Source organism: Rhopilema esculentum, chromosome 9 (assembly GCF_057945365.1).
Source record: "Rhopilema esculentum isolate cy_ngs chromosome 9, ASM5794536v1, whole genome shotgun sequence".
Taxonomy (NCBI): Eukaryota; Metazoa; Cnidaria; class Scyphozoa; order Rhizostomeae; family Rhizostomatidae; genus Rhopilema; species Rhopilema esculentum.
This window is the reverse complement of record NC_142823.1, coordinates 3,013,021-3,037,990: the sequence shown is the minus strand read 5'-3', so window position 1 is coordinate 3,037,990 and position 24,970 is coordinate 3,013,021. Positions and strand designations below refer to the sequence as shown.

Sequence of the window (24,970 nt, the reverse complement as noted above, 5' to 3'; positions counted from 1 at the left end):
GTTAAATACGATGTCATCTACAATTACAGGGAGAAAAAAGCGCATTTAGCATATCATTATTCATCATTATCCCAATAAAAAGATTATATAAATTACACAGAATTCCGATAATCCGCTGAACCCCTCTAGCAAAAAAGCCCTCTGGCTACACCCATTTCGTTGACGATTTTAAGCATGCAAGTATAAAGCTTTAGAAAGGATGTCTAAATACAAAAAAGAAGCGAATCTTTTTTATGTCGCTCTAGTGGCCTCAAAATCCTGCCATACTAATAAACATATTGCACCTGGTGTTCTCTAAATAATTGCACGGGGTTTTTTTACAAATGTAAGTTTGCTGAGGAGCAAGGTTAGCTAAAAAGGCAGACAATTACATCATATGAACTAGAGTTTGAAAAAGAATCACCCATTCTTTATAGAAATACGATGTAACCCTAAATGTTCACATGTTTTATTTAATGTCAAGGGCCTTATTATTCAACTGTTGCCATTCAATTTGTTTGTTTTGTTAAAATCAAATTTCTAATTGAAAAGCGTTCTGAAAAAGCCAAATTAAGCCAAATTCTAGCTCTAAGCCAAATCATCTATTCAAAGCTAAAAATTTTCTGAAAAAGCCAAATTTCAGAAAAAGCCAAGTTGACAACCCTGATTGCGTTTTTTATTTTTATACATTACGATATTAGGCAAGTTTTGGAATTATGATCGCAAAGCATGCCGGTTGCCCAAGAGGTTTTAAGTGCAGAAGTACATTGCTATAAAACAGAGATAAAATCAATACATAGAAGTCTCGCATAGCTTTTCGTGGTAGTCTTGTTTCATAAAATCCCTAGAAATCCTTTCGTTTCAGTGGAAATCTCGCACGCGCTTTACCTTTATCGTCAGATGCTTTTGACACGATTGTTGCGTCCCAGGACGAGAATCAAGGGTGTCTGACAACTCCTTTTTGTCTGCTACGAATTCTCTGCTAGATGTAAATCCCACTTCATTGAACCTGAAAATCAACTCCATTGCAAACGCGATAATGATTATTCTTGACTTGAAAGAACTAATTCTTGTTAATTAGCCTGTTCTATCGATCAGTAATTGTTTGATAATGGGACAATCTTCTTATGAAGCCCAAAATGCCCTATGATTGTTGGCGATGGCAGCCTAAACAAAAGTGACGCGGTGCAGAGAAAAGATCGATGTAATGACCATTTGTTAGGAACACAACACCCAGAAAATTGCCTTATTAATAAGCATCTTGTCCCCGTCTGGCAAGCCCTGACAAGCCCGGCATGATGGTACTCCTAGACAAGCAATTTGCTATTGATTCTGTTTTCTTGTCTCTGATTGGCTGAACATCTTGTATCATCATGAATGGCTTGGTTGTGATTTTTAGCCGGTAGCACGATTTGTGACGTCATTATCCAACGTGCTGTCGAAGTAAACAGAGCCTTCTAGCTTGTTTTGGCCTTCTACTTTGGCTGGTAGAATGCCTTCTTGACACTGCTGCAAAGATCAAGATATGAGAACGCAAGTACATTCTTTTTAGATTATAAAATTTGCATGTCTTTGAACAAACAATAGAGCAAGTTTTGAACCTTACTGGATTGCGCCTTTTCTGTTTACATATTCGCCATTTCGTGTTAAACTGTTGATTCTGTTGAAACTAGTTCCTCTGCACTTCAGTAAAATGCCTCTGCTTTGAATTATTTACAAATGTCTTGGTCAGGAAGCTTGCCCTGACCGGGACATGGACAATCGGGCATTGTCTGAGACCGTACCCTTTACCCCAAATCACCAAAAATGGCACACGCCATGTTTAGAAATTCTATTCACGCCTAAAGCTTTATAAAATTTATTGCATGAATTTTTTTCTTCCCTCTTTTTTCACTGCCTTTTTACCATTTCTCCAAAGCAACATATTGGCGCTAAAAAAAATTTCTGGAAGAATGTCGTTGCAAAACATTACAAAATCTCCTCCCCATCGGGATTTATGTTCATTATAACAGGACGTGTTTCAGGATTTGAACATTTGGAATTTTTTAAAATACAACCCGAAGTAGTTTTTACACTTTCTTGGCTGTTCAAAGAACATTTTCTTAGCTGCATTAGCCTTAGTTACCCTTGGGTGCCAGAGCCTCAGTGAAATAGTTGATTGTGTTGCAAGACGACTATTCTGGTACCCAGGGTACAGCCCGAGCATACCCAGCAATTTCGAGGATATCAAGTTTGCGGCGCTAATAATCATAGTGTATTTACCTCTAGAAATTTCTTCTATCTACTCATTACAGAATTTCTCTTTTTTTACTTGAAGTGCGTGTATCCAATAAACTGAAATTACATTTTATTCCAATAATTACGATCATTTAACTTTGGTAAACTATCGCAGACATCGACGATAATTTTGGAAAACTATCACAAATTTTGCCAACTTTTCTTAGAGCTACAACCCCCCCCCCCCCCCTCCTCTCTCCAAAATATGCTCCGGCGTGCCTGTATCGTGACCCCTGATGAAATAATATCTATTATTTTTTTGCAAAAAGCAAAAACCCAAAAAAAGAGTGTTCCTGAACATGGTAAGATTAAAAAACAACTCGATTTTTTCATAGTTTTATGACCATACTTATTTTTGAGCACATAAACATGGGTGTGGTCTTGGGTAAAATAGCCAAGAAAAAAGGGCCGTAGCCCCCATCCCTCTCGGACTTCAAATTTTCGGGAAATGGTGGAAAACTCCACTATTTCACCTGAATTTGTTGGAAAACGTCAAGATGGGCAACATAGAAAACCAGTTATTTCTACCTCTCTGCACACAAATCTACTTCAGTTTTCAGTCATTTACAACTTATTAAGGACACTGCAAGAAAATAACACAGTAATATAGAGAATCCACAAGTTAATGTTTGAAATCATAATGATATAACATACAGATGCAAATTGCGGGAAGATGGTGGATTTATGTAGATATAAATACGCTGAGGTAATTCTGTTAGGAGGTGAACCAACTCGGTAAAGTGGAGTCGCATCTTATAATACCTCCAATGAATTTAGACGAATGAAACTCTACTACACTGGACTATTTTATACCCCCTCTCTCCGTTTTACATACCATCCGACATTGAATTAGTTAGAGAGGGGGATAAAAGTTTAGGGGTTTGTCTCAACAGCTCTTTCCAAGACTGTAGAGAATCCTGCGAACATAGAAAGACCTGTATTTTTGCTTCTGATATAGTCTGACAGCTGTTTCCGGGTTTTATTTTTCTAACATTACAATATATTTATTTGTCTTTATACTCAATCGATGTGGTATATAGAATTGTTGTGTTTAATTTTTTAAAGAATTTTTTAAATGTGTTTAAATTTTTGAATTACACTACACTTGGAGCTTCAGAACTCTCCCTTCCATTTCCTAGGAAAAATTACCTGTGTAGCCGTTTAAGAATAATTTGAGAATGTATTTTGGCTCAAAGTTGTTTTTTTTTCAAAAAACTGAGGTTTTCAAAGTTGTTTCTTACCGAAAATTGAAATATTCTAATAGAAAAATGTGTATATGAGGACATTATTGGATTAATTGCCTACCTTGTCTGCTTAGTAGAAAAAAACAGACAACAAAAATGCCTTTTCATCTTTGAAGCTATCCCTAGACACAATTCATCAGGACTTTCCCAGACATTTTTAAGTAGAAGGAAAAATTGTTCATTTATCACAAATTCTTTCACAGTTAACCAAATATTTAAAGAAAACAATTTGTGGTTACTGGTTATTTACTAGTTATGAGCATCTAATTACAAGAAACCATCAACATTAGTCCTTTTTTTAATTTATAATTTTTTGCTTTCCGCTTTGGTAGAAATTTCTATACAAATAATTTATACAATGTCTTTTCCTATCTAAAAAACTTTTCTTTCTGTTTCAACCAGCTGTAAGAAATATTCCAGATGTTTCTGAATATTGACAAAGCTACGCTATTTGTTAGTTTAAACATATCTTTGTATTGTTAGTTCAAAGAACTTTTGTCTCTTTTTTCACGCGGAAAATTCCGTTAATGCTCTTAACCTTCTAAAATCTAAACACATTTTTACCTGAACTTTTCTTTTTGTGCAAGCCTTCTTGTTACCACATAGTATAACTTATACCCGTTCGTAGTTACCATCTTATTCTACGCAGCTTAAATTGAGCACTCAGCCCTTTCTCTGTGGCCTTCAGTTTATGGTTACAACATATACACTCTTTTTTTATAAGAACAATTTTATAAGAAAATGAGCCTCAAAACTGGTCAAAAGTTAAGAACAAATTAAGAACAAGCTGAGGCTGAGCTTCTGCAAAATGCAATTTTGAACAATGTTTTCTCTCAAAATCGAGGATTTTTAGCGATGTGTGAGTGCTTTTTCGGTGAATTTTCAAATTGGTCTTCAAATTAAGGCTGTCTCACTCACTTTGTTGGCAAATGAGGCCTGAACACCTTATTAGAGCGAAAAAGCTAGCAATAGCACTGCTTACACCCTCTTAATTTAAGAACAAATTAAGAACAATCCAGCCTCAGATTTTCGAAAAAATTCAGAACAGTCAGCCTGAACTTAAATTTACTGGTTCTTTTGAAAAAAGAGTGTACGATATTTGCAAGAGGGAATTGCCCTTTGCATTGTATCTTCCCGAACTCGCGGTGTTTTTTTTCTGTTTATAATACGACCTTCCTTGTTGATCTCCTTTTTTATTCTGCTGAATGAAGAAATCGGTAAATTGCTTGTTGTTTTTGCTTGTATGCGTGGGTATATGGCGAAACCTTGGGGCTCTATTCAGGGCCTTGGCGAGACACCTGCCCGCGTATGTAGCTGTGGAGGAGAATGTTATTCCACCGGAACTCCCCTTCGCCATGGAGGATTCCTTTGCGGAAATGGTCTTGTGGCTTCTTGCACGCAGCTGTTGATAATGTAATCTGACTGAAGTACTCGTGTAACGAAGAGAAGTTATCGATATTTAACCAGCTTTTTCCATATTTTCCCAGGTAGATTTTGGCGTAAAAGGCTGATTTTCTAGTCACCTGGAAGTGATTTTGCAACGACTTTCACCAGTAATATTCGTGTGAAATTCCGATTTAATCCAGTGGTGAAGATTCGAAATCTTTCAACGAGATATTGGCAACAGGACTAAAGGCCTGCGGATAGAGCTTGGCTGAAGACGGGAAATGCCTTCGGAATAAGATTAACAAAATAAATATTACTTTTCTTCGCCAAAGAGGTAAGCAAAGTTTGTTTTTGTACGCTGTAATTATTTGCTGGCTTTCTTTTAAATTTGCAGCTTTTAAATTTGAGGAAATTAAATCGAGTAGGAAATAAAAATGGGTTATATTTTAGTTACGTCTACAGTTATAGATGTCTAAAATGTTTTTAGCACGCAATTTTTAACACAGCCAAAAATGTTGCTTAGCAGAAAGGTGAAATTTGAAATTCCTTTGAATAATCTGATAATTTCAATTCGTGCAAAAATATACCTATATAAGCCAATTTTGTTCATAAGGAGCCGGTGTCTAAACCTTTAAGTATTTGTTTATATTGCCAAAATGTTTCATTAATTTTAAAGTTTTGCAATCACTGTCCTTTTTCAAGTTGATAGCTATCTTTAAAGCAAACCATGAAAAGAGGGACCAAGGTAAAAAGCAACCAAAAGCAGGAAACTTAAAAAATTAAATATAGGAAACTTTATAATTAGAAGCCTTAGGGTCCTCTTTCATAGTCTACCCATATATTAAACCCATCTTAATAAGAATTAAAAAGTTATCTGTCTTGACATGATCAAATCTTTATTTGCAGTTGTTTCACGACAATGAATCTACCAGCTGATACGCTGGATCAGTGTGCCTGTGATCGCTTCGAACACGTGTCGAACATTAAAGGCGAAGAAGAAACAAGCAATGGCATGCCAGATACTGGTAATACATTGCGAAGCCAGGGTAGTATTACTTGTTGCGATGAAGTGAAGGAATCACCATTGCTGAAAGGCTGTTCAAATGATCCTGAATCTTGCTTAAACCAACAAAAAGAAGAGGAAATTTCAGATATGGACGAAAAATACACTGTTCCTTCAGAAGAAACTTTGCTAAATCAAACAAATTTACAAACTTCTTGTCTCCAGGTTTGCTCGAGCTCATTGTCTATAAACCTACATCAAAACTATGAATTTCCATTGGACGATCAGCATCCTAGAAAATGCAATAGTTCGAAAACAGACTTTGACAAATTAAAATGCAAACCGAGTGTACGTTTGAGTTTGATATCTGGCTCGAGTTTAGAGGGATCTTGTCGAATTTGCCATTGTGATGGGCAAGAGGAACAACTGATTTCGCCTTGTCGTTGCTCGGGCTCACTGCAGTATGTTCACGAGAGCTGTTTGGTACAATGGCTGCAAAGTAAAATGGTACAAAACTGCGAGTTGTGTCAAGCAAGAATTGAATTTGCCAGAAGAATAAAGCCTGTTTGGCTGGTGAGTCTCTTATTTCTTCCCTATACTTTGAAAGAACCCCTTTTTATAATTTGGAAATATGCTGATGAATTAATTTAAAAACCTCTTGCAATCACTGAGAGTATTGCTTTTTGAAAGCCTCGGAACATGTGTAGAAATTTTTCTTAAAAAGCACCCAATAAAAGCATTTACTTTTAAACAACGCTTCAACCTAAACGTGACAGTAACAATCCTGCCAAATCTTATTTTGATTAATCGATTGATTCCACTCTGGAAACCCCAAAAAGATTCAGTTACAAGTATCACACACAAGATATTCTTGCAAAATCTTAGGAATCTAAAAGTATTGGTTCACTTTGCTAATAAAGATCTTGGCACTTTTCAAATGAGCAGACTTCTAATTAGTGACATCTAAAAGATAACAGGTAAAATTTCACTCTCTTATTGCAAAAATGGCTAAGTAAGGGCATGCCCTTTGCCCTTGAATCGATCGTTGTCATGGTTCCTCGTGCCTAGGCAAGGAAAAGTTTTAGGATCAAAGATCGATTTTCCATCTCATGATTCCCTTTTTTACCTGCGGTCGTGCAAGCAGTATCAAATTCTGCTATTGTAGAATGTCCCGTAGAAGCAAGCACATTTTTTGTTAGAAACTTTATACGCTCAGGGTCTGCTCAGTTTCTCGCTTCTTACTTACAAATGCTTAAAATTTTATCACAGGTTTTTTAAATCCAAACTGCTAGTGAACTACTTTCAAGATTAAAAATAACGCATAAGAACTTAGTGTAGCGAAGGCTCTTCTAATATGTATTGACCAGCGGAAGACAGAGCAAAAACAAGAACATAGAATTAGTCGCAAGCAGGTCTTCTTTCCATTTTCTATGTTAATTGAACCGGAAATTGTACTTGATATGTCTAAAAGAAACACTTTCATTCCATCTTTTAAAGAATCATTTTTGTCAGTTTCTTGTAGACGTTTTTTTATAAAATGTTGTTTAGAAACAGTCAGGGCATTTACAGAATGTTAAGTAAGAAAATATCGGTGTTTATTTTGGAGTAAGGAAGGATGTTTTTGCACCTTCTAATCGACAGCTGCACGTGCCACTCAAATTCCATTCCATTTCTTGCCTAGTGATTATCACCTGAAAGCAATAACAGTCATGTACAGGGTGTTTTATTTCCTCTATCGTAGTCGCGCGTTTAACAACGATATAATTAATTACGTCCAATCGACTTAAAAGACGAATACCCAGCAAATTAGAACAGCGAGCAGGTGGTAAGATGGTGTTTCGGAACTTTATGTATACCCTGCATGACAGTTTATAGCTCTTACTTTACACATTATAAAAAACTTTGAGCTCATTTTCATTAAGCGTTGCCAAGACCAAGCTCTTTATCCGTATTCTGAAACTTAGGAGGGGCAGAAGCCATGCAAAATTTATGAGACTGTGTTCGTTTTGGTTGATGCAGCTTTTTTACAAGGCTTTCCAAAATTTAGAAAAGAATAATTCTCAAAAGAGACTTTGGAAACACAAGGTTTAAAAAACATTCATATTTTTCCAGCTGACTTTCTGAAATACAGCCTTCGCTGAGTGGATATGTGAAAACTGCTACTAGTAATAAAAGTGTTGCGAATCTCATATTCAAATTTAATGTTTGCATTTCTTTCAATTTTTAGTGGAAAAGACCCACACAGCGGCCAAGCTCGGTTCTCTGGTTTCTGCTTTTCGTCGTTACAATTCACTTAAACGTCATATCTGTTGTCAAGGACGCTTCAAACAAGTGCATATCGACTCCGTGTATTGTATTTTACATAGTCGGCTGCATTGGTGCTATTTTAGCCACTGCGTTCAGCATATACTTTGGCAAACGTGTCAAGGATTTCTTTAGACACTGGATCAACATCAACGAAGAATGGGTTATCGTAACAAAGAACTCTAAAAAAGGATCGCAAAAATCTGGAAATCAAGATAGATTTCTGACGCATATATTAAGTATGTTTAGTAGTAATAGATTAACAACAATTGTATGATACAAAATATAGCAGTACGACGGGGGATGCTAAAGTATTCAAAAAACTAGCTATATATATGTTCGTTTTAGAACAATTTTCTTCCATTCTACCTACATTTTCGGGAATTACCTTCAGATTGTAGAACTGTTGTCCTTATTGTTTCGTTAACTTTTAAAAAGCATTTGCCACAGTTTTATAGTTGCAATGGAATTTTCTAATATCACCCAACTTATTTAGGCCAGGTAGTGAGAAGGAGACCCAGCATGGGTATATTTCAGAGTGTTTTACTATTCCCTGCATCTCTTGAAGATAGTCAACTGTCTTTATTTGAATTTTGTCTATTTCTCCATTTTTGAAGCATTTTCAGAAAAGATGTCTTTAACGGTTGTGACATTTCGTATCACCTACCCCTGTCCAATTTCCCTCTTCCTTGTGCCTTTAAGCCTTTTACAATTTTCCTGCAAAATTCAGATCGAGAGACATTCGTGTTAGAAGGTCGAATTTGATAATGAATTAGATTCCAGTTTTATGTTCACAGTAATCCCATTTCATATCGTTGAGAAGGATTTCAGTTCTTAATTTATCATTTCCGAACTACTTCAAATCTTTTTCTGCTGATAAAGGCATTTTTATTAAACTTCCCTGAAGCAATAGCTGTTATGTGCTTTTAATCTTTAACGGAATTTCTAAATAGAATAATGTACATTTTAGTTGAAATTATGTTCAAATTCAAAGTTTTGAAATTCATTCTGCTTCTATGTTCTGCTTTTTGTTTACATTGCCTGCCAAAGGCCTTGGTACACTACAGACAATTTTTGAATATCCCATTCCATACTGTAGCCCTCTGTCCCCCTCCAAACAATGTTGTTTAATGCTAAGTTAAGAGGTTTAGCATGGTTTAATTCATTTCTTTCAAAAACTATAAATTTCAGCTCTACAACAAACTTTGTTTTGAGGGAGCGGGGGTTTGGTGTTGGTCTTTTTTTAATTAATTTTTTACTTTTTTGCAGTTACCATAGAAAGTTAAGCTATCAAAACTTTTAGAAGGGATTGTAGTATTTCATCAAAGTAGCATAAATCTAAAAAAATTTAGTCGATGTCCTAAGCTTTTGTCATTACATCACATAAGAAACTTATGTACCATCCAAATTCGCAATGAAACAGTCCATATTATCTGGCAAATGGATATAAAAGTAGCTAGTTTTGTTTTAAATCAAAAAGTAAAATATTTCTGATACTATCTATTTTGAAAAATCTTTCTATGCCCAGCATGCTGAAAATGATTCCTCGAAGAAGCTTTCTCGTTGTTTAGGACAATTTTCTATTGTTCGCATTGTCTTTGCCGATTGTAAGTTTAAACAATACACAATAGATCCCTCTTTTGTTCTATACCTCGTAAAATGCCTTGGGAATAAACACTGTATATTTTTAAACTTTAAATCCCAAGATGCACAAGGAATTCCTATTGGAATTTGTTTCTGGAAGGTTCTCCGCAAAACAGTCTGGCGTTGCTCATAGTTGAACGTCTTTTACCCCATCACTAGAATGAAATAATCGCTTTATCTACGTTGAAAATGCTTGGGTGCTTTAAAGTGTGAACAATTGGCATGTCTCTCAGATGCTGGCAGCACTTTCAGTTGCATTTCTTCAAACCATAGTGAAATTCTGCGATTAAAAGGTAAGATTTTACCATGGCCTAGTTCTTAAAAGACTTTGCTTCGACATGAATGCGGTGCTCGCTCTTCAGGAGCCTGTATTTTGGTTTTCTAAGATTTGAATCGACCATATTTACAGCACAAGTGCTTCTTTGCAAGCGAAATAGATGATATTAGAATCAGCTCAATGTAACTTCAAAGCTATTTAAATAATAATTTTGAAAAGGAAGAATCGAATAAATATTCATTCCTTTTGCTTACAAACAACTGTTGCATATTTTGTAGAGTCGTGCAATCCTAGCACTCTGTATTGAGGGAAACGCAGCTCCTAATATTTTGTCATGTTTGATATTCATACGAATTTGATTCACCTACAAAAAATAGTCAACTCTTTCAGCGAAAGAAATTTATTTTCATTCTTTAAATCCAAAAGAAAATCTCCTTTTCTTTGATTTGATTTTGTGACTGAAACAAAATCAATAAATCAAGTACTTTCAAGTGTTCTACAGAGGAAACTCGAGGGCTCAGCCCCTTGTCAATTAATATTCAAAGAGATCCCGGAGCCTAGCCCCCTCCATAATACGCGAGTGCATCTTTGGTTGTACGAATCCTAAATTGACAACTTTTTATTGTAATATAGGTTTTCCGTGGATAAGTAATTTCCTATCAGTCCTTATGAGTCTGTTAATCTGTGAATAGTTCTAATGACTTCATATACACAACAGGGAATCTTGTTTAGCAAAAATGCATGTTTATTGGGTATGGTCATGGATGTAGCTTCTAGAAGTTGCCTACAGCACGCTCACTCCAACTTTTAAGGTCGGCAACCCTGAGAGAACCTCTTTAGCACCCCTTTCTTTTTTCTATGATTTGATAACATGATTCAAACAATATTAAGACATCCAGTACCCCACCCCCACCCCCTCATTCTTATAAAATAGCCGTAACACCATTATTTTCACACCTCTAAAATTTAACAACTGCGGCCTCCAATCATCATTCTGCTATGTCTCTTTTCCAACTTTTCTCTATAATAAAGTGTTGATTATGTTTATACATAATTTCAAGTGTGTCTATGCGTTCAAAGAGGGGACGGAGAACAACTTTGTGGAATTGTATTAAGATTTGATTTAAGTGTTTGAACAATCGAGGCAAGGATTGCAGACCACCGTTGGTTTAAAACTGATGTTATGATCATGCATTTCACCTTAAGTTAGGAAATAATCATTAAACTCAAGTAACAGAAACATGCTTTATTTCTGACATGGTACATTGACAAACAAATTGTTGAAAGATGAATACCAACATCCTTAACACAAAACCATCGATTCTTAACATTTGTCAACATTGCTAAATATTCTGACCAAGCTCATGGGATCTTTGAGGTACTAGAAAGTAAAATCTTGATAAAGTGCCATGCTATATATCTAAATGACAGTATTTCAAATGAAATTATATGCACAAGAAATATTTGTAAAATTTATTTTTGCTTTTTTGAATTATTCTTGCAAAGATCTGTTTCACAAAATTTTGAAACTGTCAACCACAAAATATCTTCCACCAATGTTTTTTGTAAGGTCCCCCACGTCTATAACCGCTTTTTGTTACCCTGCCCATTGTATCGAAAAGTTACTTGTATTTGAATTTGATTTTTGCTGATGAAAAAAGGAATGTTTGAAGAGTGACAATGTCAGAGTTTTAAATCACAGCCTTTAAGAGGAAACTTTCAACCGTGAAGCTAGCTGTTCAAATTTAGAGGATGGTCTCATTCGCAAACATTGATTTCGCAAAATAAAGGGAAGGTCTCATTTTCATAAGCTAAATTAACCAAATAGAGAAAATTTAGAAAATAGAGAAAAAAGGTCTTATCCGCAAAAGTTAATTCTGCAAATATAGGGACATGGTCACAACCGCATAAATTAATCTCGGGAATAGAAGCAAAGGTCTTTTCTGTGAAAATTTGTTTTGAATAGTTTGGGAAAAAGTGTTTAACCCTCAATTCATAAATTTCAGAGGCAATGAGTTGAAAAATTTCTTCCTTTTAGGTATTATAGATCAAAGTAAGGATTTGTATATTTAACTTGGATCTACTGGATTTTCTTTAAAGATTGATGCTAGTCATCATTAATCTTCTACAGAAATCTGTATACCAGTAGTCTGCAGCTCCTAACCCTTCCAAAAACTCCTGTACTGTATTATAAAAAAGGTACAATCACTGCCAAAATTACTTGGAATACCTAACACTTTGCGCTGTGCTTTTCTATTTTTCATTTTTTTCTTGAATACTACCACTTCCGCCCCCCTTTTCCCCCAAAACAATATTGAAAGTATAGAGAAACATCAAACAATCCACAAGAAAAAGCGTACTCCATAACCCCTTTCTTTTTTCTATAGTAAATCAACATTGTTCCTAGGGGGAGAGGGGGATGGCTGAATTTGCCTTTGAAAACCTACGTTAGTGTTCCAAGACTTTTGGCAGTGATTGTATATCTAAAAATGGATGTAGATTAGGGGGTTGAGCTCTAGCTATTAACAGATGACGTCACCGCTTGGAAGTGAAGATATACATTAAAGATTAAGAGCTTGATTCAAAGAAAAACACGAGCAAATGCTTTCCTGTAAGTTTAAAAAATATCACTTATATGTTTTAACAATCAAAACACCACCTCCTCTCTTCCAATCGGCTATATTTCTTATCAATAAGACAATGTGAACCCCTTAAAATAAGTGTATGTAGCTGTATCCAACAGTTGTGGTCAGTAAATCCCTTTGGATAAACTTCTCTTAGGTAAAACGGATACACTGAAGGCCCAGTTTCCTTGACAAGTTGCAACGCCACTTTAAGTGTCACACTTTTGAGTACTTCAAGGTCTATACTTGAAGGTTTGCAGGCAAAATCTTTAAGGTTTTCTGCGCTTATTAAAGTTTCACTTGCATCTTTTTAAATCAAACAATTTGTGTTTACTGTGTGAATACTTGTGTTCAAACCAAAGTAAACTAGATCCCGATGATAGGAGCATTATAAGGCGGTTAGTAGATGAAGGAAATCGTTGCCTGGTGGAAATGGGGAGCCTTTCATCACTTCCTAGCACAGAGATAAGCAGCAAGAAAATGCCACTTTTCCGATAAACGGTCATTGCTTTCAAGTTTAAGATCACTTCTGTTAGGTTAAAGGTAACTTCATTAAGATCAAAGATCAATTTTTCCATTTTAAAGGTTATTTCTGTCAGGTTAAAGGCTAATTTTTCAAGGTCATTTCGTTTAACGTCGCGTTTTTTAAGGATAAGTATCAATTCTTAATTCTAAAAGATCACTGCCTTTAGATTAAGGGTCACCTTCAGATCGAGGTTTCACTTCATTAAGTTAAACAGTCATTTCTTTGTGATTACTAGCCACTTCATTCAGAATTCAGACGCTTATTTTTTGGCCTAAAGGGTCAGTATCAATTCTTGTATATAAAAGGTCGCTTATTTTAGAATAAAGGTATCTTTTTCAAATTAAAATTTCACTTCTCTAAGATTAAAGGTTACTTCTTAGTGATTACTGGCCACTTCATTCAGAATTTAGACGCCAATTTCTTGACCTAAAGGGTTTGTTTAAGCTGCCAAAGATCAAAATCTAAAAAATGGAAAAGCACTGAAAGCCTAATGACATGGTCCAAATTCATTTCTACGTTGATTTATGTTGTAATTTCCTTCGCTTTTTTTGGGCGCAATGCCCACCTTTGTCAACAACCATATCAACAATATCACGATTTCATTATAAACTTTTGTTTTTAATGTACTGATTAGATCGAATAACAGAATCTTAAAGAAACAATAGTTGACTAAAAAAAGACTTGTTTAAAATAATTATGAAAATGTTTCAGTCAATCTAAGATTTATTCATCTATCTTAAAATAGAACAAATTCACCTCATGCTCTTGTTTGGAAAAATATGTCAAAGTTTCATGCATTTAATCTTGCATAAAGTCTCGGATTAAGAAGTGGACTTATAGCAAGTTTTCACGATAGCTTTATTAATGTGAGATAACGATGAAATGATATTGATTTTCAAGGGATTTCACTGTAATTAATGGTGAAATATTTAATCCGAAACGATCATTTTGGTTTAATCCTTTACAAGTTTAAAAAATTTTTATCGTCATGAAAAAAGGAACAAGAAAATACGAAAACTGACCTCAGAATAAAAGTACGGTAGGAAAACCAAATTTTGAGTATAAAAAGTTGTGCAATAAAGTTTGGAGTAATCAGGCACTGGGTCACAATCGCTGCTACAACAAAATCTGCTTCACAATTATTTTATTTGCACTTTGAATTGTAATCACGGTTTTATTTTCATACAATTTTTTATTCTGCTTCAAACCCTTGTGCCACTATATATATAACCAAAATAATCTGCAACCCCTCATTTCACGAGATAAGATTTTGAAGACCTTGCTCTGATGGATACTTTATGACTCCATCCATTATTAAATTTTCATTACTCCTTAAAATATTAAATTTTCTAAATATTTCTTGCACTCTCTATCGCACTGCTCCATGTGAATAACGGGAGAAACCAATTTTAAAACTAATAAGAAAATGGCAGAGGCATTGTTTTTGCCACATACTGTTTGCATCATAATGACAAGAAAACCAGAATAAACAATCACAACTCAGCGAAGATATTATATTGGCAAAAATAAACGTGCGTGATTTGAAAATAATGCAAAATTAAATATGCTTTGATTGCAGTTGCAAACATCTTCACTAAAGTTATGGGTATTTTCTAGATGTCACCATTTCTCTGCGGCAACGATTCTTCCTTAGGATCAAAATTCTATCTAGGATTTGATGTTTAGATAAATGATGCAGATTAGGGGGTTGAGCTCTAGCCATTAACAAATGACGTCACTGCGTGGTAATGAAGATATGCATTGAAGAATAAGAGCTTGATTTAAAGAAACACAGAAGCAAAAGTTCTCCTTTAAGTTATGAATAACTGAACCAAATTGTTAACATTCATAAATGTATTGACGTAAATTGAATCCTGAAAAGCTAGTGTTGATTTTATCAACGATTTCCTTCTAAATTCTTATTATCATATAATAAATTAGCCTTCAAAACTGACGCATGGCTAATAATATATGATTAGGCAAAGGGGAGAAGCCATAAAATTGTCCAAAAGTTGCCACCAAGCACCATAAAAAAACCCCACCTTTTCCAGCTTAAACCTGCTTAGCTTAATTATTTCAGTGTTAACTCTATTGCTGCACACTAATATTAATACAATATTCATTCGTTTTATTCTAGGAAAGTACAGTATTGTTCTTTCTTGAAAACATGGGGCCTGAACATGGTTCGTTTTGCAGATTGCCCGGACTCAAACACGTCACCAGGTTTGCGTGAAAATTTCTTCGTTTACTCATCAACTTTCTGCCTTTTAGCCGGGTTCTCGTCAGTATCTGGCGTCACTTCTTCGGACACCCGCTTTCTTGGGACGTTTTTGATTATTTCTTCGTTCAAAAGTATAACTATACATGACATGTTGTCACATCCGGACCCATCTCCACTTGTGTCTGGAGCAAGGCATTCGTCGAATATCTAAAAAAAGAGGCAGCATAATTATATTGCACCAATAACGATACATTAATTCAATCAAGTTATTCTCATCACTCGAAGTGATGTTTTCAAGGGTATAAAATGAATTCAACACAAGAGTAAACGTAAGTTATTTCCGGGAAAGTAATATTTTATTCGAACGATCAGAAGAATATGACGTCATTTGGTACCAGGCCCTAGAGGGAAACAATCTGAATTAATATTGTTTTTTAAGAGTAGAGGGAGCCTTCGGCCTGCATTTGTTAGAGGGGAATATCTCAGGACAAAGGGGTATTTGAATATCTAAGCATGATTATAAAAGCAGCTACAGTATATTTAATTTTAAAGCAACGCTCACCTCTTCGCATATTTTGGACAAGCAAATTTTCCCCGCTTTTTTCTGTTCCTCCAACTTTTTACTTACGAAATCAACAGCCTCTTGACTCGTCATGATATTCCTGAAAACATCAATGACAAAAACTTGATCACAAACAAAATAAGGTCAACTTTTTCGTGACAAAAAAGCCTGATATCTCACTATCCTGATAAGTGGTAATCTATAATTCGAGACTAAACTACTGAAGACTAAGAAATATGTGTATGAATAGGTATATCGCTTAAAGTGTACATAATAGAACTCTGAAAGTGTACAGAATAGTTCTAAGTTGCTACTTCGAGTTTCACGTTTAATGTGATCATCAGGCAACTAAATATGTATATCAACAGAGCCACTAGAATTCGCATAGTAGCGGTTAACTTCTTGGCTCCTAAGCGGAAGTCCTCTAGAGCACTAATGGCTTATTCAAGGATGAAGGACTGATATGGAAAATTATAATAACCGACAAGGAGATATTATATTTACTTGGTTTAATTTTTACGAATAAAAGCATCTATAAATATGTCAGATAAATTTTTATTCAATTTCTGAATATTTTTGGAGGCATCTTAGCATAAATCTTGATTTTTTAATGTTTATTTATCACGCATAGGCAAGGATGAAACTCACCAGATTCCATCACAAGCAATGATCATGAATTGGTCATCCCTACATTGAAAGGAAAACGCTATTATAACGATTTTGTATGATGTAACGAATTATATACTCTATACACACTGCAATAGCCATTATAAAAAACATCAATGAAATGTCATCAGAAATAACAGACCCTTGACTGAAACAAGACAAAAACTTTTAACTTTGTTAGGCAGGTCCGATTTTGAGTTGAGGTTTTTTTTATTTCAAGATGAATAGCTAGTTGCTTACAGGATAAAATACTGTCAATAAAAAATTGGTATCCTAGCAGTTAACTACATGGAAATGATCTTAAAATATATACATATATACAAAAATCAGTGATATCAAGAACAATTTATGTCGTAACTTATGAGAAAAAAGCTCGAGAGAAACTATATATTTTCTCCCAAGGCCTTGAATTTTTTCAATATTTTCCTTCATTTTCGTTTTTGATTATAACTGGCAGCCTTGGGCACTGATTTTATCATTTAAGACAAAATATCTTGCATAAACACATAAATAATAGCATACAGATTGTAAATGCCGCTATTGAAATACTTCTACTCACATAGAAATAATGAATGCGCTATTGTGAAGAGAGAAGGAGTTCGTTTTCACCTAAGGACTTCATTAGTAACATTCTTAACAGGCAAGTGCCATTGATTGGGGAACCTCATCAGTCATGTACTCGCATTTCTGATTGGCTTATTTCGATTATACATTTTTCCTAGCGTACTTTTCGATCTATGTTCTGACGTCTCATACTCCTAAGACTGTCAGACGAAAAGCGCATAGCTTTCTTTATCAACTCACTTACTTTGACCTATTTTGTTTTCTTATACCTGTAATCAACCCATAACCACGAAATCGCCTGCCCTAAACTGGCGTATGCAAGCTCCTACCAAACGAAATGGTAACTTGGTTCACAAAAGGTTTATTTTAGAAGGTTTTTGTAATTGAAGTAACTGTTAAGTGCCATTCATAGCAAGAACCAGATGACGTAATGTCTATTTTTGCTGTGGAGGGCACAGAATATAGTTTTGTGTTTTTTAACAGTGATAAAAAAGACGAAACGCTTTATCAAGTTTCAAACTGCTTGCTTTTCCAATGCCAGTTTTTATAATGCTGACATATATATATATTCTATAACCAAAATCCTTACTTTGTGAGTGTTATCTCCTCGACATCGGGAACAGCCGTTATAACCTGTTCATGTGGTGACAACTTTTCGTTGTTTTTGTAATTATGATCACCTAAAGAAATAAAAATGAAAAAATGTAAGCGATAAAGATCTAACGATACTTGACTTCACACTTATACACAAATTCTTGTACAATATAGATATCAATGGGTCCTTTTTGATTGAAGTTTTCTATAACGCCATTCTGTAACGCCTCGTGATGATACCAGCATATAGGCCAACACACAAGTATCATCACGAGGTGACTTTGCGGCCAACTAACGAAGAACCGCATCTGAAAATAACATACTTAATATGCCATAGAACAATATGGACGTTAGTGGGTATTATGGGCGAGCCAAAACGGCTGTCACATCTTAGAGCAACGTTTACTTGACACAATGATATTTATGTTAGCAGATATTCCACGTTGACAAAACGATGATTGGAGGGAAGAGCTTCGTTTTAGCAACATTATCTCTGGCAAACTAAATTCAGTTTCTTCCTGAAGGCACAATAATATATTCAAAGATAAAATTTGCATTTTACATTTAAATCCATATACAATACGCATCATTTAAATCTCATGGCCAATCTGTTTATAGCCGCCAAGATCTTACTACTTACCAATAGCCCTTGAGAGATTTAGTCCCCCGTTCACTCTGCCATCTCCAGTTATCTTACCCCCTGCTTTCGTAATTCTTTCAGTCTCACTTTCGTCTTCGGGCTTGTGATCTTTTGACATGTCTACCGCTTTCTTTCCTCTGCATAAAACGCATCTAGAGTCCCCAACATTGGCAACTACAAGTTGGTCGCCTCGTTTTAATGCAACTATTGCCGTGGTGCCACTGTCTTTCCCAACCTTCAAAGAAAAATTGTATCAAAAAGTCATCGACCCGTCTCTAAGTCACACTTCGGAAGAGGCTGTCTCTTATATTTATATGCATAAAATTTATATACAAAGTCACGCTATGTGGTGTATATTATATATTAGGTCTAGTATATTTACAGTTTCATCAGCTGATCAACAGAATTATTGCCTAATCATCGCATGAAGTGCGCAACTTAAAGTAGCAACTTAGAACTGTTTTGCTTTATACACAAAATAGCGTGCACAGCTCAGCCTATACGATATTGAGCACTTTATGACAGAACAGTAAACAGTAATTTTCATCACATAAAAAGTCATGTTTCTAGCTATTTTTAAAAAAGTTTGTAATGAGGCATATGTTTGTAAATTCTACACAATTGTAACACCCCCATTTCATTATATTAGGTGGCACTTGAGTGTAACACATTTTTATCTCTTGCTTTGGTCTTGGTCTTGAAATTGAAACCAAAGTCTTGGTTTCAATTTCAAGTTTGAAGTCAATTTCCTTCACTGTCTCATACAAGTGTGTTTTTCAATCTTGTATAGCATTTACTTGAAAAACAGTTGACATCTTTGATGATTAAACTTCACAGCAATTATTTTAGTTACGTGATATCTGATATTGTTTCTAAAACTAAAAGATAAAGTCTTATATACTCTCGCGTCACCTTTTCCCACGACAGTCGTCTTTTCAGTGAGAGTTCTTGATCAGAAATGACAGATGTATAACTTTCAAGTAAGAAAGCAAAAACCGTACATACCTCATCAGACTCAGGTGCACCTATGTCATCATCATCATCATCACCTCCCTCAACATCATCCTCTTCTTCTTCTTCTTCTTCTTCTTCTTCCTCCGCTTCTTCATCCTGTTCCTCTACATTCTCTTCCTTTTCATCTTTTTCTTCTCTGCTTTCTGCATCTTTCTTGGTATCTTCAGTTTTTGTCTGACCCTCCTCTTCACCTGTGGGTTCTTTTTTCTCCTTTGTTTCATTTTGTTTTGTTTCGATCTCTTTGTCCGAACTTTTACCTGTTAATGCAATTAAGTAATTAAAGTAAATAACCTAAATGCCTCACAATCTAATCATGTATCAATGAAACAACAAAATAACTATCACAATGAAACAGGCACAATCATAACAATCATTTGCCAGCACAGTTACCTTCTGATTTTTCTTCTTCACTTTCTTCTTTTACTTTACTATCTTCATTTTCTTCCACTTCATTATCTTCTTCATCATCAACATCATCATCACTATCTTCATCGTCTTCGTCGCTTTCTTCATCTCCAAAACGCCCATTACCATTGCTGGCAACCAACTTTTCAAAAGCCTCTGCATTAGCACCCTGTATCCAAAAGAGAGACAAAATAGCATTCAGCACTGAAACTCTTCTAACAAAATTTAGAAAAGAAATACTTTTCTTCACCTTATAATTTTCTATATCCAAAAGCTTTACTCTGCTTTCAAAATATGGATACTTTATACTATAAAAAATCATAATACAAAATATTCTTAGTTGAAACTTTCTTCCATCATACAGTAAAAACTTATCTTAAACAGCTCTACGAAGCTCAAAAGGGTTTGGGCCTTGGCCAAAGTACAACAATGAAATACCTGACTTATTCCCATACAAAGTGATATATATATTGATTTTTTAACAAGATCTAATAGCTATAGGGAATTGTTATATTTTTATCTGTTCTATTTTGCTGGCACCTTTCAACATACAACATTATTCCTATGGAAAGTATATTGGGAGTAGCTTTGTTACATAAGACAAGGACATGACATGATAAACATAACAAGGAGGTGCTGAGACCTTTCACTGCATTATTAATTAATGCAAGGGCACTTTCATAGAGTTGATTCATGAAATTTGTTCTTTTATACTTAAATTTTAACTCACTAGAATTTGTTTGCTTAAAAAACCAAAAGTGTCCTGTACACAAACATAAATAAGAGATGAAACAAGAGTGATCCTTTATGAAAACAGCCAAAAATTTTCACATAAGTAGGAAAAACATGGTGAAGAACCTGTTTCATTCTTTTCAGAAGCTCTTCAATAGGCATTGTTGCTTCCTCTGATAACATTGCAGTTTCTTCATCATCATCGTCTTCATCGCGGTCACCTGCAAGCTCTTTCAACTCTTTTATTGTCTAAAAATGTGAAATATATAGAATTTCATAATCATGTGTTGTGATAGGCAAACAGAGAGGGTAAACAGCATAGAAAAAGCAAGGCAATTCATAGTGCACTTATACATCACTGTGATGAAAAAATAGTCAAAAATTGTCAACACCTGGATACATTTCTGCTTTTACAGGGTCAAAGTTGCTGATAATTTTTGACCTTGTCAATCCTTACTAGAAATAATGGCAAAAAAGCTTTTAGAAACAACTGTTTTATGGGGTCTAAAATTAGAAAAAGATCATTAAAACTAACTATTACAAATTAGATAAACACTTTTTAATGCCTATCATATCAAGCATCACACTAATGAAATTGCCAAAAACAAATGACTACAATTTTTATTAAATTCTGGAATAGGTGTCACAATTCAAAAGTGGTTACCTCTTCATCAAGAATGGATTGGTCTATACTTCTAAAAGCATCATCCAATGATTTGCGCAAGTCACCGTTTTTATAACCTTCAGAATCTTTTATGAAGTTTGCCAGTTTCTTCGAACAAAATTGTGCAACCTCTTGCCCTGAGTAATATAAAAAGAACCACAGTGTCAAAAATAGAGAAAACATTAATCTAGTGAATAGATAATAGCTTGGTGAAGATGGTAAGATGTTGCTTAATCTCAAGGACTATGGAAATTAATATTCCTTTGTGATCAAATCAACAAGCATAACTGTGACCTTGTTGACATCCTCAAATGCAAAGACGCATAGCGAGACAATACTTGGCTTATACATCAACAAAATACCACATCAAACTTTATCAGAAGTTATTGATGATGTTATCAGGAATAAATTCTGATCTGTACCTCCATGACCATCAAAGACTGCAAACATAGATGTTGATTCATCTAAATATGGCAAACATGTCCAGGCATCCTGGAAAAGAAACAGATATATTAGTAACAGGCAGATTGGTTTATTCTGATCCATATCAGAACAGAATGACTCAATCCGAAATGTAAGGCCTGATAAGGAGGGTGTATTGACTGTGGTATCAATAAAGCCGAAAACCCACCTCTAGAAAACGATCCCCGGATCGGATCAGATCGTGTTGTTCTGACCAGTTCTGTTCGATCCACAGATCGTTTCAGATTGGAATTCATGAGGAAAGTGCTCTATTGTTTAAAAAGTTTTAATTCGATTTTGATCAAAAGAAAACTACTGTACCGGAACGGTACAAAAACAAGTTGAAATGATTTCAACATTTTTTTGATCCGTTTCGATCTGTCACGGATCAGTCGTGTGATCATTTTTGCATCCAAAGCGCATGTGCAACATAAAATCTGATCCGATTCCGCAGATCATTTTCCGGAGTGGGTTTTTGGCTTAAAACTGTTTTATGTAGAGAAAAATGTTTTCAAACTTCCAATGAAAGGGGACCACTTTTTTGATATAACCATGCAATTATCATCTTAAGCACAATAACTTTGACAACACTGTTTTGTACATATTTTAACAACTATTATGTATTTTGAAAACAAGATATGAAGAGGAAGAAATTTTTGGGACCCACACCAAAGGCTGCTGCAAGACATTACTGTAAAATTAAATGGATTGATGACAAAAAAGGCAGAAGTGTCTTTGATAAGAAAAAACAGGTCTATTTGAAAGGTATTTCAAATCCCATATCATAGTTTCTCATCAATGAGTGAAAAAGGACATTTTTTGCTTTTTCAAAGAAGCAAAAGAGAGGATACTGGCCTCTTTAAGTCTTTAGGTATTTTCATTTCTATGAAAATATTACACTTCTGGACTTTCATAAGCATTTCTAAAAAAATGAAAAGCATTTTGGGTTGATGTGAAAATGAAAACTCTGGGATTATTTTGAAAAACAACTAGTTCTCTTCTTTCAAAAATGAAAGTGAATAATCTTGAAAGATGGGTCACACAAATGACATTTTTGAAACCAGTTTATTGTGAAAATAATAGAATTTGGTTTTTAATTAACTAGAAAATGCAAATATCTACTCATTGAAAGGGTAATTTTGGGGTGTGGGAGAAGACATTGTGATTAAATTTATGAAACTGGCTATAGAGTAGCCTATAGCTTATTTGGCAAGATCTTGTGCACTGCCGACAGCCTGGCACCTCATGTAACAGTGAGCAAAAATCACATGAAAAGGCTAGGTGTACCATTTAAGTGTCCAAGCACTATTTGTATTTACAAATTCAAATTATGTAGTTTTTAGTTGCGCCCTCGGAGCTAACGTGCCAACATCCTGGATGGCAATCGACAGACTCTGTATACTGGATTTGCATTGAAAGAAACTCTCTTCAGTAACAGTTTCTTGCTTCTTATTCATAGGCTCACTAAAACGAATACTATAGTCGCTTCGGTCACAAGAAGACGGGGACCCCCTAGGGACCACCTCCGTACCTAGTGGGTTTTCATCGCATACACATTGCTGCCCGAAAAAAGTCATATTCCGGTGTTAATAATTGGTTTTTCGATCCTATGGCTATAGACTGATTCTAAAATCAGTTTCAAATATTATTCGCAAAGGTCTGCGCAGTATTAGATTGCAAGCCAATGTTTCGCGCGCTTTATGGTAAATCCTAATTAGAGCACACGTTTTTGTTAGAAGCGAAAGTGACAGGCCTATTTACAAGACTCACCTCCATAGTCACCCGCCACCCTTGCATTTCAGACACACCGTATGCGACCCCATTCCCTTCACCGTCATTTGATGCCTTCTCAACTAGCGGTACAGATCTGTATGCTCCCATCTCGGTAAATTCAATGCAAAAACCACGATGTCTCTAAACTTGAAGAATCTTCTCTAATCGCCTCGCTTTTGAAAAGAATCAACATCAACCACATGCGTACGACATTCTCCTCGTCGTGCCCCTGTGCTCATGTTCATGAATGTCAACTAATATAATGAGCTTGCCTGGTGTCAACTTAAAGAGAAGTAAACTCGTCGAAGAAGATTATCTTCGTCACCTCTGCAGTCCAATAGGCCCTTATCTTATCCCTACCTTAGCCTTTCTCCACTTGTTTTCAAAGCCAAGGTAAAAGAAGTGCCATTGATAAAGATCAAAGAATAGATGGACGATCAACGTGTGCCACAACCTGGCGACACACTTCAGTTTTAGTTTAATTTTTAAAGAAATTTATTAAAATAGATCTTGAATCAAGAGCCTTACTGAATAAGTACATTCGTCGATAAACATCAATTTTGTACGATAAACATAAACATAAGCCTTATTTGAAGCTTCAAATGGGATTCTTACCGGTCTACGTAAACGCTGTTGGAATATTTCCACATACCAAGAGGAAATTCAAGGGACATCAATTTTTGCTTCTACTTTTTAGTTTGTTAATGTAGAAGCTGTAAGCACGATAAACTCTTTATTCCTAGAACAATTTAGTGTTTGCGAACGTCTTTTCAAACAGTGTTTTTATAACGTTTGCAAAGTTCCTTAATGAGGAAAGAAAATCCATAAACACCTTGATAATGAATATCACTTTTATGTTACGCTATTTAGTGCAAATAAAAGGACAGTTCTAAGTTGCTACTCCCAGTTTCACGCTTAATAAGATTATCAGGCAACAGAGGGTGCAACAGCTCTGCCAATGCGGCATCGGACACTTGACCGGTAAACAGTTCACTTCTATGTATTCATCCTACACACAGCCAGTGAAAGAAAAATTCAGATTCAATGACTCATTTGTACATGCAGATATCTTAAACTTAAATTAGAAAATATTTCTCGGTTTGAGATACGATTGAAAATATCTTTACACAAAGAAAAGAGAATCTTACATCAAGTTTTCTCTCCTAGAAGTTATTTCCTTGGTAGTCATTTCTCATATTGTCATTTGTGTAAAATCTTAGGCCTAGCCGTTTTACGTTTACCTGATCAACGATGCATGGAGAGAATGTCTACGGGCTTGTTTCTAGAATGTTTCGCCGATATAGTAAATTCGTGCCTACCGAATTTCCCTGTCTGTTTTTTGAGTCTTATTTGAAAGGATGCAGACAATCTGGAAAAAGGCAGCGTTTTGGGATGAAACAGTGTGTACG

The 24,970-nt window shown here is 35.1% G+C and overlaps 3 protein-coding genes across 8 annotated transcripts in view; 2 read left to right on the top strand and 1 right to left on the bottom strand.

The window, feature by feature from the left end:
* The window catches only part of LOC135689133 (otoferlin), a 77,475-nt gene extending 72,348 nt beyond the window's left edge, over positions 1-5,127 (top strand). For all 6 annotated transcript variants that reach the window (XM_089110325.1, XM_089110329.1, XM_089110328.1 and 3 more), the window contains one exon: positions 4,988-5,127. The gene's annotated coding sequence lies outside the window, so the exon portion shown is untranslated. The remainder of the gene's footprint in view (positions 1-4,987) is intronic.
* LOC135689141 (E3 ubiquitin-protein ligase MARCHF4) lies at positions 5,080-9,186 on the top strand. The gene is made up of 3 exons (XM_065206263.2): positions 5,080-5,220; positions 5,793-6,462; positions 8,117-9,186. The coding sequence occupies exons 2-3, from the start codon at positions 5,806-5,808 to the stop codon at positions 8,468-8,470; spliced, it is 1,011 nt and encodes a 336-aa protein (XP_065062335.2). The 5' UTR covers positions 5,080-5,220; positions 5,793-5,805; the 3' UTR covers positions 8,471-9,186.
* Positions 9,187-14,764: 5,578 nt separating this feature from the next.
* On the bottom strand, positions 14,765-23,762 carry LOC135689136 (protein phosphatase 1G). The gene is made up of 11 exons (XM_065206259.2): positions 23,559-23,762; positions 21,749-21,818; positions 21,327-21,463; positions 20,789-20,911; positions 19,916-20,099; positions 19,517-19,782; positions 18,512-18,746; positions 17,867-17,957; positions 16,696-16,734; positions 16,048-16,147; positions 14,765-15,692 (listed from the first exon to the last, which is right to left on the bottom strand). Exons 1-11 carry the CDS (start codon positions 23,667-23,669, stop codon positions 15,510-15,512), a joined length of 1,539 nt encoding a protein of 512 aa, XP_065062331.2. The 5' UTR covers positions 23,670-23,762; the 3' UTR covers positions 14,765-15,509.
* Between the last annotated feature and the right edge of the window lie 1,208 nt (positions 23,763-24,970).